This window comes from Populus nigra, chromosome 18, assembly GCF_951802175.1.
Source record: "Populus nigra chromosome 18, ddPopNigr1.1, whole genome shotgun sequence".
NCBI lineage: Eukaryota > Viridiplantae > Streptophyta > Magnoliopsida > Malpighiales > Salicaceae > Populus > Populus nigra.
The window spans coordinates 9168405-9182619 of NC_084869.1; the positions used below are offsets into that span (position 1 = coordinate 9168405).

The following is a 14215-nucleotide window of genomic DNA, read 5'->3' on the forward strand; positions in this document are numbered from 1 at the left end:
AGAGTATCAAACAGAGTCTATGGATAGTAATAAATTGTATTCTTTGTAGTATTATAATAATTCAAGTAATCGAAAGAATCTTAATGCATAACACTAATATGATCATGCGTACAAATTATCAAACTTAGAGGATTATCATTTACTACTCTTTCTTTCAGTGCTTGCGAAGCATGTTCCCTTTTCAATTATTACAGCAATGAGTAGAACAGGCCCGTTGGCCACACAGGTTTGCTACTTAAGTGAAGAACATACACGCCCTCCTTTTTAAAGCATAACTTGGCTGAGAAGAAAGCATCTAGCTCTACTATACAACACACACACATAGAAGTGCCTTTTTTCCCTCTTAAATAACACTTATTTCCTTAGATATCTACTGCATAAGGAGCCGCCAAGAGAGACACACACAGTTAACGAAATGGGCAGAGAAGTCATGGCTGGCATGAGTGTTCTCTTCGTAATTCTCTTCTTATCATTCCCATCTTGCAAGGTATATTAATCTCCTCTCTTCGTTCTCTTCTCTTTATAATTAATGCATGTACAATTACATATTTTAACGCATTATTGTTTCTTGATTTAAAAATGCAGGTTTCTTTCGCCGCTACAACTACAGGTAGCCCACATAAACAAAACTTATCAACCCCACTTAATCCATTTTCCCCAAGAGCATCTTTGATCCGTTATTGGAACAAACATATATCGAACAGCCTACCTAAACCACTGTTTCTCCTCTCCAAAGCTTCTCCACTCAGTGCCATAGACTCAGCGATCCTCACTAAACTTGCCACTCAAAACTCTCTTTCCTTGCACCTTGACTCATTCTGCTCTTTAGCCAACTTATTTTGCTTCTTTGACACAAAACAAAGTTTACGCAATCATGACCAAGATTCCAACTTTGCACTTTACTCCAACAAGCGCTTTGCGAACTATGGTGGATCAAGACTCAGCGGGGTCGACTCATTTAAGAACTACTCCAACGGGTTGAACACGGTCGCCGACTCTTTCCTAAGATACAGCCGTGAATCTACAGGCCATAGTGAGACATTCACAAACTATGGTGACGATGGAAATGTCGCCAATGCAACATTTGGCAACTATGGCTCTGCTGCCACTGGTGGTTCTGGCACGTTCAAGAACTATGATAACCGAGTCAATGTGCCTGGTCTTCGATTCACTACTTATGCCTCAGATGGAAATGACCATAAGCTCTCCTTTTCAAGCTACAGTGATGAAACGAATGTAGGTGCTCAAGGATTCAATAGCTATGGCAAGAAAGGAAATGGGGTTCCATCTGAGTTCGTATCCTATAGTCGAGATTCAAACGGTATTGAATCTAAATTTACTGGCTATGGTGAGTTAGGTAATGCAGCAAATGACTCTTTCACTAGTTATGGAAACTCAGGTAACAACCCACATAACAACTTCAAGAGTTATGGAAGTGGTGCAAACTCTGCTATTGATCGCTTCTCAAGCTACAGGAACGGAGCCAATGTTGGTCAGGATTCATTTCAATCTTATGCCAAGGATTCAAATTCAGGGAAAGTGAGCTTCGCAAATTATGGAAAATCATTTAACCCTGGAAATGATTCATTCATAGATTATGGCAAAGGTTCAAAGGGTATGACCACCATTGGGTTCAAAAGCTATAGCCTTGATCGATCATTCGTGGTTTATAAAGATAAGGGTGTTACATTTGCTGGTTACAGTAACACAAGTAGTATGCCGAGTGAAAATGGCGTTTCTGTAAAAAAGAGATGGGTGGAACCAGGGAAGTTTTTCAGGGAATCCATGCTGAAGCAGGGGAATGTTATGGTAATGCCCGACATTAGGGACAAAATGCCAGAGAGGTCATTTTTACCCAGGTCAATTGTTTCAAAATTACCATTCTCAACCACAAATCTGGCCAAGCTCAAGGACCTCTTTCATGCGTCAGCTAACTCAACCATGACGCGCGTGCTTATCAACGCACTGGCTGAGTGCGAGAGGGCACCAAGCCACGGTGAGACCAAGCGATGCGTTGGTTCTGTCGAGGACATGATCGACTTTGCAGTCTCGGTCTTGGGCCACAACGTGACGGTCAGGACCACCAAGAATGTTAATGGGTCAAAGAAAAGAGTGATGATCGGATCGGTTGAAGGGATCAACGGCGGACAAGTGACCAAATCAGTGTCCTGTCACCAAAGCTTGTACCCGTATTTACTGTATTACTGTCATTCGGTACCTAGAGTTAGGGTTTATGAGGCGGACATTGTTGATGTTGAGAGCAAAGAAAAGATCAACGTCGGTGTTGCCATTTGTCATGTTGACACATCAGCTTGGGGTCCAGAACATGGAGCCTTTGTTGCCCTAGGGTCCAGCCCTGGGAAAATTGAGGTTTGCCACTGGATCTTTGAGAACGACATGACTTGGACCATTGCGGACAGAGGGTAGCTAGCGGTTGCATAATTTATTTTGAAACGGTGCTTGATTTGATTCGTGACTTTCTTCGTCTCTGAAAATTGTTACAGGAAACGAAGTTGGAATTTACTTTTGTGTTTTACCATTGATGGCTTCTCTATTTGCAAGAAAGAAATCATTTGCTACATGAATCTTGGCTAGCTTTCCAACATGAGATCAAATCTCAGCTTATATTCTCTTGCTGTGGATTTATGCACAAGATCAATCATTAATTAATCTTGTTTTTCCCAACGGAGAAATCATATTCCTAACAGCCAGACTGATTAATCGCTAATCACCCTGCCCATTACCACTTAAGAAACCTTTCAAATCCAATCAGTCAACAAGCTAGGATTATAACAAGATCAATCATATTCAGTTTTTGCTTCTTTTTTAATTATAAGAACTCTGAAAGCGAAGTCTTTTGCTTCTTTTTTAATGATAACAAAAGAAAATTAGCTTGCCGTATTCACTCGAGGTTTGTTTTGCCATAAAGCTGAAGAAACAAAAATACAAGTAGAGACACAAAAGCCAAGAAAGAAATCCGATGTTCCATTGCGAAGGTAGGTTCTTCTTTTGAAGGAACAAAATCTTTGCTGGGTTTGGTCTTGTCCGTGCCTGTGGCTTCTAGCATTCACCATAACCAGCAAGCAGTCCCTCGAGCTTCAATCCATTCAATAGTCACATCCAACCCCCCTATTCAAAGACTCAGAGCTTGTCTGTGTGTTTCTAAAATTCTTGAGATTTTTTTTTAACATTATTTAAATATATTTTCAAACAAAAATTGTCTTCACAGTACCGCCGACGAATCACTTAAAAATTAAAGTGCGCGTGTTACAGGCAACTGATTGCGCAGTCTAAAGCAACAGCATGCCATATTTTAGAGTGAAACCCAAGATACGGTCCGTCAAAGTGCTGGCTTCGATCATGGACTTTGATGGTAGCACAGTAGATTGAATGTTTTTTTTGCTAGCTAGCAAAGTGAATGGACGGACCCCACTTGGGGAATGCGTGGGAAAGCTGAAGATTTTGTTGCGACTTTTAACTGTTAGCTACGGTTTTTATAGTTGTGAACAAAATGGTTGCTGATATATGATGTTCATATATTTTTATGCTAACATATTAAAAAATTTCATTTTGTAAAATTTGATAAATATAAATATTTCATCAAAGAAAATCAACGCGTTTTTTTTTTTCTCATTCTTAACAAAGAAATGCACTCATATAAGGATCCAGATAGACTTATTTTACACACAATTAAGTGCTGATGCATATTTGCAAGAGCATACGCATGAGAAGGTTTGTTAGTTTTAATCATTGCTACTCAAATTCTAGGGCAACAGTTGTATTATTAACCCAAGTATAATTATGTCTACCAGAGATTTATTTGAGAGTGTAGTAGATATTTTTTTTTAAAATATATTTTTTAAAATGCATCAAAATATTTTTTTTATTTTTTAAACTTTATTCTTGATATCAGAATATCAAAACGAACTAAAAACACAAAAAATATTTTGAAATTAAAATATTTTTTAAATGTTTTCAAAAACACGGTTGAACTACAATGTTAAACGGGGCCTAAACAATATAATCATCAGTGGTGTCATTTTTTAGAAGGATAAAATTATACAATTGTTTAAGTTTTTCCACCAACAAAACAAAAGTATACAACACAAAACTTTTATTAATTTAATTTCGTGTTAAGCAGGAATTTCATTGCATAGTACATGGAATGATCGTTAACAAAATGATCACACAAATATTTGGAGATGAAGCATGGCCGGCTAAACCAATCACCATAGAAGTTTACATAATGGATCTTGATTAGGAATGATTATGAATGATAATGAGTACATTTTATACTATTCATACTCGAACTCAAATTCAAAATTACTATCCATGTATGATTCAAAACCTAACAGGTATGAATCTTGGATACCCACCTAATTGAGTTCAACAATCTATTCATGTACTCGTACCCATTACGTGGTCACAATGATGCAAATATATACCATTAATTCATCCCAATAAGAAAATAAAATCTTAATATCTTATCATCAATCCTTGCTAGGTTAAAAAACATTCATCCCAAAACTTGAAATTATCTATTTATAATTACAAGTTCAACTATAATTCCATTGAAATCAAATCCTCATATAGCATCTATAGGTTTTCTTTCAAATATCAAATGAGTTATGCCACGATACAACAATTTACATAAATAAAAAATTAATAACCAATACTCAAGTTCTTTTCCCTAAACATAATTCATATGTTTTCATAATATAATTTTTATACCACTTTCACCACTATCAATAACACAAAATATGGTGCCATAATTATTCAAATATAGTGTTATCCCTTTTAAAATCAATACAAATACAATAAAATTTAGGGTTTTGCTTCAATAAATTGTTAATATATATATATATATATATATATATATATATATATATATATAATACCTTTATTTTCAATAGCCAATAACAAATTTTGAGCATATATAAATGCTTTTATAGACTTTGAATGGAATCCACAATGATGCAAACTCATCATTATATCATCACGAGTACTAAGAGTAAGCTCTTAAACAATAATAGATACAAGAATAACTAATAAGTCTCTTGCAATTGATTGCAAGACTGGATATTTTCCACTTTAAACCCTTAACCATAATAAAGTATCAAAGTTATTCTTTGTATGCAAAACCTCCTTATCTAAATAATGACCCAATTCAGTCTTAGCATGTGAAATTTTTGTTCTATTAATTTGCATCACATAGTTATCAAATTCAACCAATCAACTACAAGTTTAACCAACTAAGGTAACACCCAAATGATTAAACATAGATAATTATAGATTATCTCTATTTTAATTCAAATAAAAAAATACACAACATCATAGCAAAAGCAATCAATCTTCTAAAAATGACTCATATTATCACTCATATATATTCTACAAAGGTAAAATTCAATCAAAGTCATTTTATATTGTGGATTAAGAACAATTTCAACTCCTATAATACCACTAATTACATCCAATGCTTATCAAAAAAATTTAATATATCCACTACTATTTTATATGCTCTTGAAATTAGATAAGAAACTCAATTTTACAATTCCAATATAATCATATAAATTTTTGGAAAGCACAAGTTAGTTATAGAATACTTTATCTTAGAAACAAATTTAGTGACCTCTTCAACCTATCATAAATTACACTTAAAAACTCTTAATCAGAATCACTTAAGAGACTTCTGTATTTAGAAACTTGTTGTTTAAGTTGGATAAATATATCTTTATGAATCAAAGTAATCTTAAGCATCAAATATTTTAAATTCTACCTTATTGGGCAATTAAGACTCAACTTTCTGGTTATAGGAATACATACATAACAAGTTATTTTCTCAAACTTTATATCTCTTTTTGGTGAAGTTGTCTAATAATGTATATTCTCCCTAATCTTTTTAATCCCACTCTTATTCTCCCTAATCTTTTTAATCCCACTCTCAAATACTTCTATCTCATCTTTAACTACAATATTTAAAATCTGATCACAACAACGTATATGAATCAAATCACCATTTAATATGAAATAACAAACTTGTAATTTATCATTCAACTCAAGTATCAAGGTATTATTAGTTATGCAATTATCCAATGCAATTGTTGCCAAATTAGCGTCAATCTTCCAATCTATAAAAGGATAAATCAAAACTCCGACCAATATTATTTTTTTTGTGTGTATGGGCATGATACATAAATAAATCTAAGTTAAAACATGGTAATATATATATATATATATATATATATATATATATATATATATATATATATATATTACAAAAGCTAATGACAACATATATTAACTAAAGTTCAACCTTAGTATATGGCTTTGTAATTTCCACTCATAACGAATAAATTACGTGATAACAGCTATAAAACTCATCTTATGATTGTTAGAAGTCTGCATGTCATTGTTATTGCCACTCTACCAACATTGCTCTCTAAGTTATTCATATTGTTCTTTATTTCTCATAATTATAAACTTTTAGAATGTCACTTTTAATGGTATTTTAGCATATACCCTTAAACTAAAGCTAAAGGAAATTTGAGCACTTCTAAAATCCAACATGCTCAACTATCGATGACATTTGCAAGCTCTTTCCTAGAACTCTCTTGATTAAAAAGTGTATGTAACAAATTTTTTACTCTAACTTTTTGAGAACTTTTTTATCTAACATTCTTTATTGTACATCATGATATTTTCATCTCTTATAATACTTACAATGATTTTATAAATGACTTGTTCTAGATTTTACCAAAAATGATTCTTTTATGATGACGCGGTTTTTCCACCAAGCATCTTGAAACAATAATTACATTCCACTTAACATTCGTATCAATATATTTATTTAGAAAATGCTCTTACACAAAACTCTCTTTTTTTTCTAGTATCAATATCCTTGTCACTGACCTCTTTCTTTAGTATTATGGTGTTAAAGTCTTATCTGGTACTAGATTAGAGAGTTGATGAGATACTTGAATAGAGCTTACCTTTTTTTGTTAACATGGATAAAGAGCTACTCTTTTATTGTGACATGTTTAAATTTCTGAATCAAAATTATAAAATGTAAAATCTTGTTAGTATTGTATTAGATAAAAACATAAAGATTTAAATAATTATGGACCTTTGTTAATAATAAACTTTGAGTTTAACACTATTTAGCATTGTTTTTCTTTTTTTATTGGTTTTATAAAAAGAAATCAAAGAAATAACATCACCAAGGAGTTTAAATGATTAAATAAGCACAAAACAAATGCTCAAGAAAGATAAAAATATTTGTAAGTGAACAAAATTGTAACATGTAGCAAAGTTTTTAAAGAAAAGAGTGTTAAACCTATAAGGACTAATTATACTATTAAGTATCGAAATTTACCAAATTATTTATTTAGATATAGGACCAAATTTTTTTTATAGAATTTACCACTTAAATTTAACTAAAGTGTTTGACAAGAACAAATAATAAAACTGAAAGTTATAAAGATAATAAAAATAATTTTAGAGATTTTGATTTCACATAGCTAATCCCATACTATTTATTATTTCTTTTTTATAACATTTCAAATATTCACGTTGATGATAAGAAAACATCCCTTAATTATTTAATGTTTTCTCTCGAATAATATTAAAAAATTCTCCAACTAATAATTCAACATATATCTATGTAAATTAAGTTATTTGAAGATTCATTAAGTTTTTTACATTTTCCTTAATCAAATATCACATTAATCGCGATAAAGTATCCCTATCTTCTGCTCAATTAATGGTGTTTAATCCTAAAAGCCTTTAATCATAAATTATATGTCAATCTTATTATGGTTCAATATATCAAACAATAATTTCCTAGAAATTTAAGTAATAAGATAATATCAACATAAAAAAATGGAAATAAAATAGCTTGAAATTTAAATTATATGATCAAAACTAGACTACATCATAGCCCTAGAAAAATAAAAACTTGTTCATAATGAATTTGAAATAAATCATTTTCTTATTGGAACACATCAAAAGAAAATTAAGAAGAAAAATAAAACTCTTTTGCTTGGAATTAGTTGAAGAAGAACTCCACTGCATCGTGTGGTTTTGTCTGGTTCATTTTTTTCTCGTTTATCCTCTCTTTAAATGGTAAAGAAAACCTCCTTTTATACACTATGGCTATTATCTCCTCCTCCTTGATCTCCTCTTTTTTTTTTTGGTCCAAAATCTCTTTTTATTTGTTTCCTAGTTTTGTTTCCAAAACTAGTAGATTTTAACCCTTTACTTTTAGCCTTGTTTTCTTCTTCAAAGAGACTTATTGTGTAACATCCCTTATTGTTAGATTAGGATAATGCATAATCACTAGTCCTGGTCCGTTGACAATCAATGTATTTTTTTTACGTACACATTTTAAAGTATTCGTATAAACACTACCGAAATTTCAACAGAGTTTCGTCTATATCCAAGACATCCCAAGTTATTGTCAAACACTTGTACGTTTCTAAAATGATTTTCTAAATTTTGAAACCAATCATCTTGGATCATATTGCATCATTATTTCAACAACAATTCCATATCTTCTTTCTATTAATGACATTCCCTTTTAGCATTAAAGAAAATTGCAAATGAAACAATTGAAACAACATCCAAACCTTAATGAAATCATAAACATTAATAACTTGAATAACTTTTACAGATGTAAGAAGATAAAAACATTTAGATCACATGTTATAAATTCATAATCAACTTAGTTACAGACCAAAAGATATAAGATGCCTTAATGTTCATAATCACTACTTATTGCTAAAAAGGAAAAGTTATAGCATCGAGCTACTACTTCTGGTGCATCAGAGCTAAAATTTAAACAAACAAATAACATTGTAATATATCCAATTATCATCACTGTCATTAAAAGATATTTAGCACAAAATCAAGAATTATTTGATTTCCTATATTTTTAATCAATCATTTTCATACTTAAACTTATCGATTAATCAATTCAATTCTAACATTCCTTACAAATATCTATACTCCAATTATCACTCTCAAATGTGAATCCAACTTTATATTCCATTACTTACCTTTATCAATCTAAGTGCCATGATTTTTATTAGTTTATACCAAATTAAGTGCGTAGTCCTATAGTTTTTAGACAACTTAAATCAATACTTTAGAACTATTTTGACAAATCCCTAATTTACTATAATAATCCAATATATAACTGAGATGTAAGTCGTATCAGCCTTTGTTTTATTCTCTATTATTATTCTAAAACAACCATTAACTTCATATCTTATATTGCCTAAACAACTCCTAAAACACATCATAATTATTGTCACAAAATGACCATCCTTTTTTCCCCATCACACTAACAAAACAATTTTTTTTCATATCCCAATGTTGTTCCAAAATCAACTCTAAATTTATACACATTACACTAACAAATAGCTTTCGAATCATATCATTATGCTATCTTAAAGACAATCTCAAAGCTTATTTGTTGCACCACTAAAATAATTTTCTTTCTTACATGGATATATTGCTTACCCAACCCTATATTACACTTAATTCTATTATAGAAAATAGTTTTTACACCATCATAGAATGGCCATCACACAATCATCGATACCACCCTAATAGGCTGCCAAAATAACTCCCAAATTTAGTTCATACCTAACTAAAATTTATGTTATCAATGTGGTTACTTAATTCACCCTTATCTGTCTAAGGTCATGTTACTAACTTAATTTATATTCTCCATTACCAAACTACCAAGTAAAATCCTCTCAACCTATGAGATTTCCCACCTATATTTTATTCTAATCCCCTACTATGTTTATTCTCATACCCCTCTACATTCCTTTTATTTTTTCAATGAACGAATAAGTCATTTCATAGCAATTTCAATTTCTTTTCTAATTACTTCTTTTGAATTAAATTTTAAATCCTCCTCGAGAACATGGGGTCAACCATCCATCCTCAATATCAAAATACCTATTTCTATAAGTTACCACCCTTATGATTCACTAATTAAATCAAATTCTAACATGAACATCGACTAATATCTTGAGCCCCTTATCAAATTTAACAACCCTATTCCATTTTTAAGTCATTTTACAATTCTTTTCTTTCCATTTTTTTTGGAAGTTAAGATATAAAGATATAACTTTTATGAAGAAAGAAATAACCAATTCTGTCATTTTCAACCTTAAAATTAGCCATTACATAAGCACCTGAAATCTACCTAGGAGTTAGTTCGGTTTATAGGCTGGTTCTATGCTAATTTATAATTTTTCCAATCATTTATGCTTTATTGTTTTTTTTACGTAAACTACCCGGTTGCTATATAAATTGTGAGTCCTTCTCGAACTCTAATCGATCTATAATTTTAAAATAAGGTAACAAAACATGTCAAGAGACTCTACAAAATTGTAGCTTGATCAGACAATCATATTGAGAGTTCTACATGTTAACATAAAACAAATCAAATTGTGATTTTTCATCAAAAAACTGAATTCTCTTATTACATTCTTGTATAAATCACATCAATTATTCCAATAAACCCTCAAGATTATTTTATTATTTCAAAATATATTTATCTTATATTTTTTACTTTTATTTATTTATCGAGCTTATTATCATTTCATAGTAATATTACTAATTTTTAACAGTTCATGTACCATCTCTTGCCTTTTCTATGTATTATACTTTCTTATAGTTTATTCTTTATTACCACACTAATTTCATGGGATCATTTTCTCATTGTTTTATTCTTTTATCTATCGAAGCTCGTTATCAATTTCGCCGATGTTACAAATTTTGAACCCAAAAATTGTAATTCTCTTTCAAACTTCATCAATAGCTTTATATTTGTTCTTGGATGTCATCCCTCCACTAAACATAATATATTTTAATATTTATATTATTATCCATTTCTTTTCATCCCAAGTTTCCATTTCACATCGAAATCTTATTATTTTCGATCCTATATTTACACAGGCATGTACATATTATGACAAAGTTATAATTATAAAAGTTGTAGATCTCTCTCTTAATTCTTTTTGACGCCATCTTTTAAAATGGATATCTATAGAGAACGTTGTGCTTGATTTACCAAGACATACTTCTAAAATTTCAAGTAAGGAAATTTTCTTATTCTTACAATAGGAAATGTCACTTTCCTTCTTATTTTTTTTCAAAATGTTTACACAAATCAACTAGACCTCTTAATGGGTTTCTTAATACCATGAGCCTCAATTCAATTAAAGCTAATGTTTAGCTAGAATTCAAAGATTGAATATTGACTTTTCACTCCAAATCTCATGATTCTATGAATTTATTTATTTTTATATCTGAATAAAAGTTTTTATAAAATAGATTTATTGAAGTTAAAGTCAAATAAAATTAAAAGTAAGAGCATGTAAAAATCATATAAAAATTAATTGTATCATGTACCCCGAAACTTATTGTTTGTTCTCAAACAAGGCAAAAGAGAAAAAAACAACTAAAAAGATGAATTGGTTTAATTCATAAAATGTGTTGCTTTAAAGATTGGCTAAGATTTATAGTTCTAATAAATCGTTCAATATCACATAAGTCCAAAAGTTAATTTAAAACTCAATTTCACCTAATTATCAATCATATAACTCATGTATACCTACCATTCTCACTTTACTATTAGCTCCCCGAATGATTTTTATGTAAACAAGTAAATATGAAATGGATTTCTAGTTTTGAAATTCATATTTCAAACTCAATAGGTTTGCTGATGCGAACCCCGTGATCACTTGGGCATGCAATCCACAATCAGGATTGAGATCTGATCCCGAAAAGCCAAAATAGATCTGATAAAAGTGTGACATAAAGGAAACCTGCCCCAAGGCACCAACACTATTGAAATGAAGTAGAATGACGCCACGAAGCCAGTTAATCTTTGATAAGTCAGATTCAGTTCGTTCAAGAACTGAAGAATGCAAGAATCACTCTCACATGTTAAAACTGAAAAATTCAAAAGTAATATTCATCAATGGCTGCCAAAATTTTGGTTACATAAATTTAAATAGTTCTTGAAAAATTAACCCTATTGGACCGCTTATGTGGACTTATATAAGGTTCACTCAAAACTGACTTAAAAATCCTAAACTGAAAAGCCCATAACCTGATCCAAACAAGCCTTAGATCCTAACTCAAAACAAACTTTTAATTAAGCCCAAAAATGAAAGAAAATAATAAAAATAACTAATCTGTTATTAAATAGCATCAACCCTTCTTTCCTTGTGTAGTTAGGATGAATAAGGAATCCTTATAAGAAAACAACTCTGAAACATTAATGAATCATTGCCACTCTTAGAAATTATGTTTCAGATTATTAAAGATTCTTGTGGAACTAGAAAATTTCCAAAACAAGTTGTCACACCCTTTTAAAAAAAGAATCATTGCCAAATAAAAAGTACACACATTAAAAGGAAGTAAATAACAAAAGTCATATAGCCTCTTCTGACTTATATCGAAAGTCTTTTTTAAATTTCAATTCACCTAAAAACATACCCTAACATAGACAAATACATTTGGAATCTTCTAGTAAAGTTTCAGCTCGATCCAACGGTTGGATTTAGAGTTATGCTAAATTGTGTAAAACTGGACTATTAAAAATTTTACGCCAAAATCTAAATCTAACCTTGTTTGAGTCATATCACGAGACTGAACCATATCACTTGCTTTACAAATCACTCTCTAATAATGTAGAAAAAAGATATTACTAATGATCAATAGGTCTTTATTAGGCTTGCAATGTAAGGCTAAGGTGAGGGATATAAAGAAAACATAAGATTCAAACAAAGCAAGAGAACTAAATTTTTAATAAGAATAGAGCATTCTCCATCCTTTCAATCTTTAAAAACATCTCTTATGCTTTCAAAGATCCAGGCTAAAAAAAACAAAAATCTTCAACATTAACAAATTAGAAGACTCCTTCCATCATTAGTCTTGACATCCTTTATTAAACTATTTTCAACTCCACACTCATCTTTCTCTCTCTTATAAAAAAAATTGACATCATGTAATATCATCTCTTATATAAGGTCCACTCAAAACTGACTTAAAAATCCTAAACTGAAAAGCCCATAACCTGATCCAAACAAGCCTTAGATCCTAACTCAAAACAAACTTTTAATTAAGCCCAAAAATAAAAGAAAATAATAAAAATAACTAATCTGTTATTAAATAGCATCAACCCTTCTTTCCTTGTGTAGTTAGGATGAATAAGGAATCCTTATAAGAAAACAATTCTGAAACATTAATGAATCATTGCCACTCTTAGAAATTATGTTTCAGATTATTAAAGATTCTTGTGGAACTAGAAAATTTCCAAAACAAGTTGTCACACCCTTTTAAAAAAAGAATCATTGCCAAATAAAAAGTACACACATTAAAAGGAAGTAAATAACAAAAGTCATATAGCCTCTTCTGACTTATATCGGAAGTCTTTTTTAAATTTCAATTCACCTAAAAACATACCCTAACATAGACAAATACCTTTGGAATCTTCTAGTAAAGTTTCAGCTCGATCCAACGGTTGGATTTAGAGTTATGCTAAATTGTGTAAAACTGGACTATTAAAAATTTTACGCCAAAATCTAAATCTAACCTTGTTTGAGTCATATCACGAGACTGAACCATATCACTTGCTTTACAAATCACTCTCTAATAATGTAGAAAAAAGATATTACTAATGATCAATAGGTCTTTATTAGGCTTGCAATGTAAGGCTAAGGTGAGGGATATAAAGAAAACATAAGATTCAAACAAAGCAAGAGAACTAAATTTTTAATAAGAATAGAGCATTCTCCATCCTTTCAATCTTTAAAAACATCTCTTATGCTTTCAAAGATCCAGGCTAAAAAAAAAAAAAATCTTCAACATTAACAAATTAGAAGACTCTTTCCATCATTAGTTTTGACATCCTTTATTAAACTATTTTCAACTCCACACTCATCTTTCTCTCTCTTATAAAAAAAATTGACATCATGTAATATCAACCATTGATCACAATGTTTTTTTCATTTTTGATTTTTTTTCTTTATTTTTTTAAATAAAATTAGAAATGAAATAAGTTCCCAACACCTTGTTAACTTTTTACAATCCCAAACTTATTACTTTAATACCATAGCTTATGATAAAATTTACTTGTAGAATTTCCACCTCTCTCACCTTACATACTCTTCTACAAATAAAATTGTAAGAA

General features: G+C 30.5%; 1 protein-coding gene across 1 annotated transcript; it reads left to right on the forward strand.

Annotated features, from left to right (window-relative positions):
- The first annotated feature begins 252 nt into the window (after window positions 1-252).
- Window positions 253-2581, forward strand: LOC133678104 (polygalacturonase 1 beta-like protein 3). The gene is made up of 2 exons (XM_062100302.1): window positions 253-487; window positions 586-2581. Exons 1-2 carry the CDS (start codon window positions 416-418, stop codon window positions 2425-2427), a joined length of 1914 nt encoding a protein of 637 aa, XP_061956286.1. The 5' UTR covers window positions 253-415; the 3' UTR covers window positions 2428-2581.
- The last annotated feature ends 11634 nt before the right edge of the window (window positions 2582-14215 follow it).

Bases quoted from the DNA above. Each gene is read 5' to 3' on its own strand.
- LOC133678104 (XM_062100302.1), top strand. From the start codon at position 416: ATGGGCAGAGAAGTCATGGCTGGCATGAGTGTTCTCTTCGTAATTCTC. The intron at 488-585 runs GTATATTAATCT...TTAAAAATGCAG, and splicing joins TATCATTCCCATCTTGCAAG to GTTTCTTTCGCCGCTACAAC.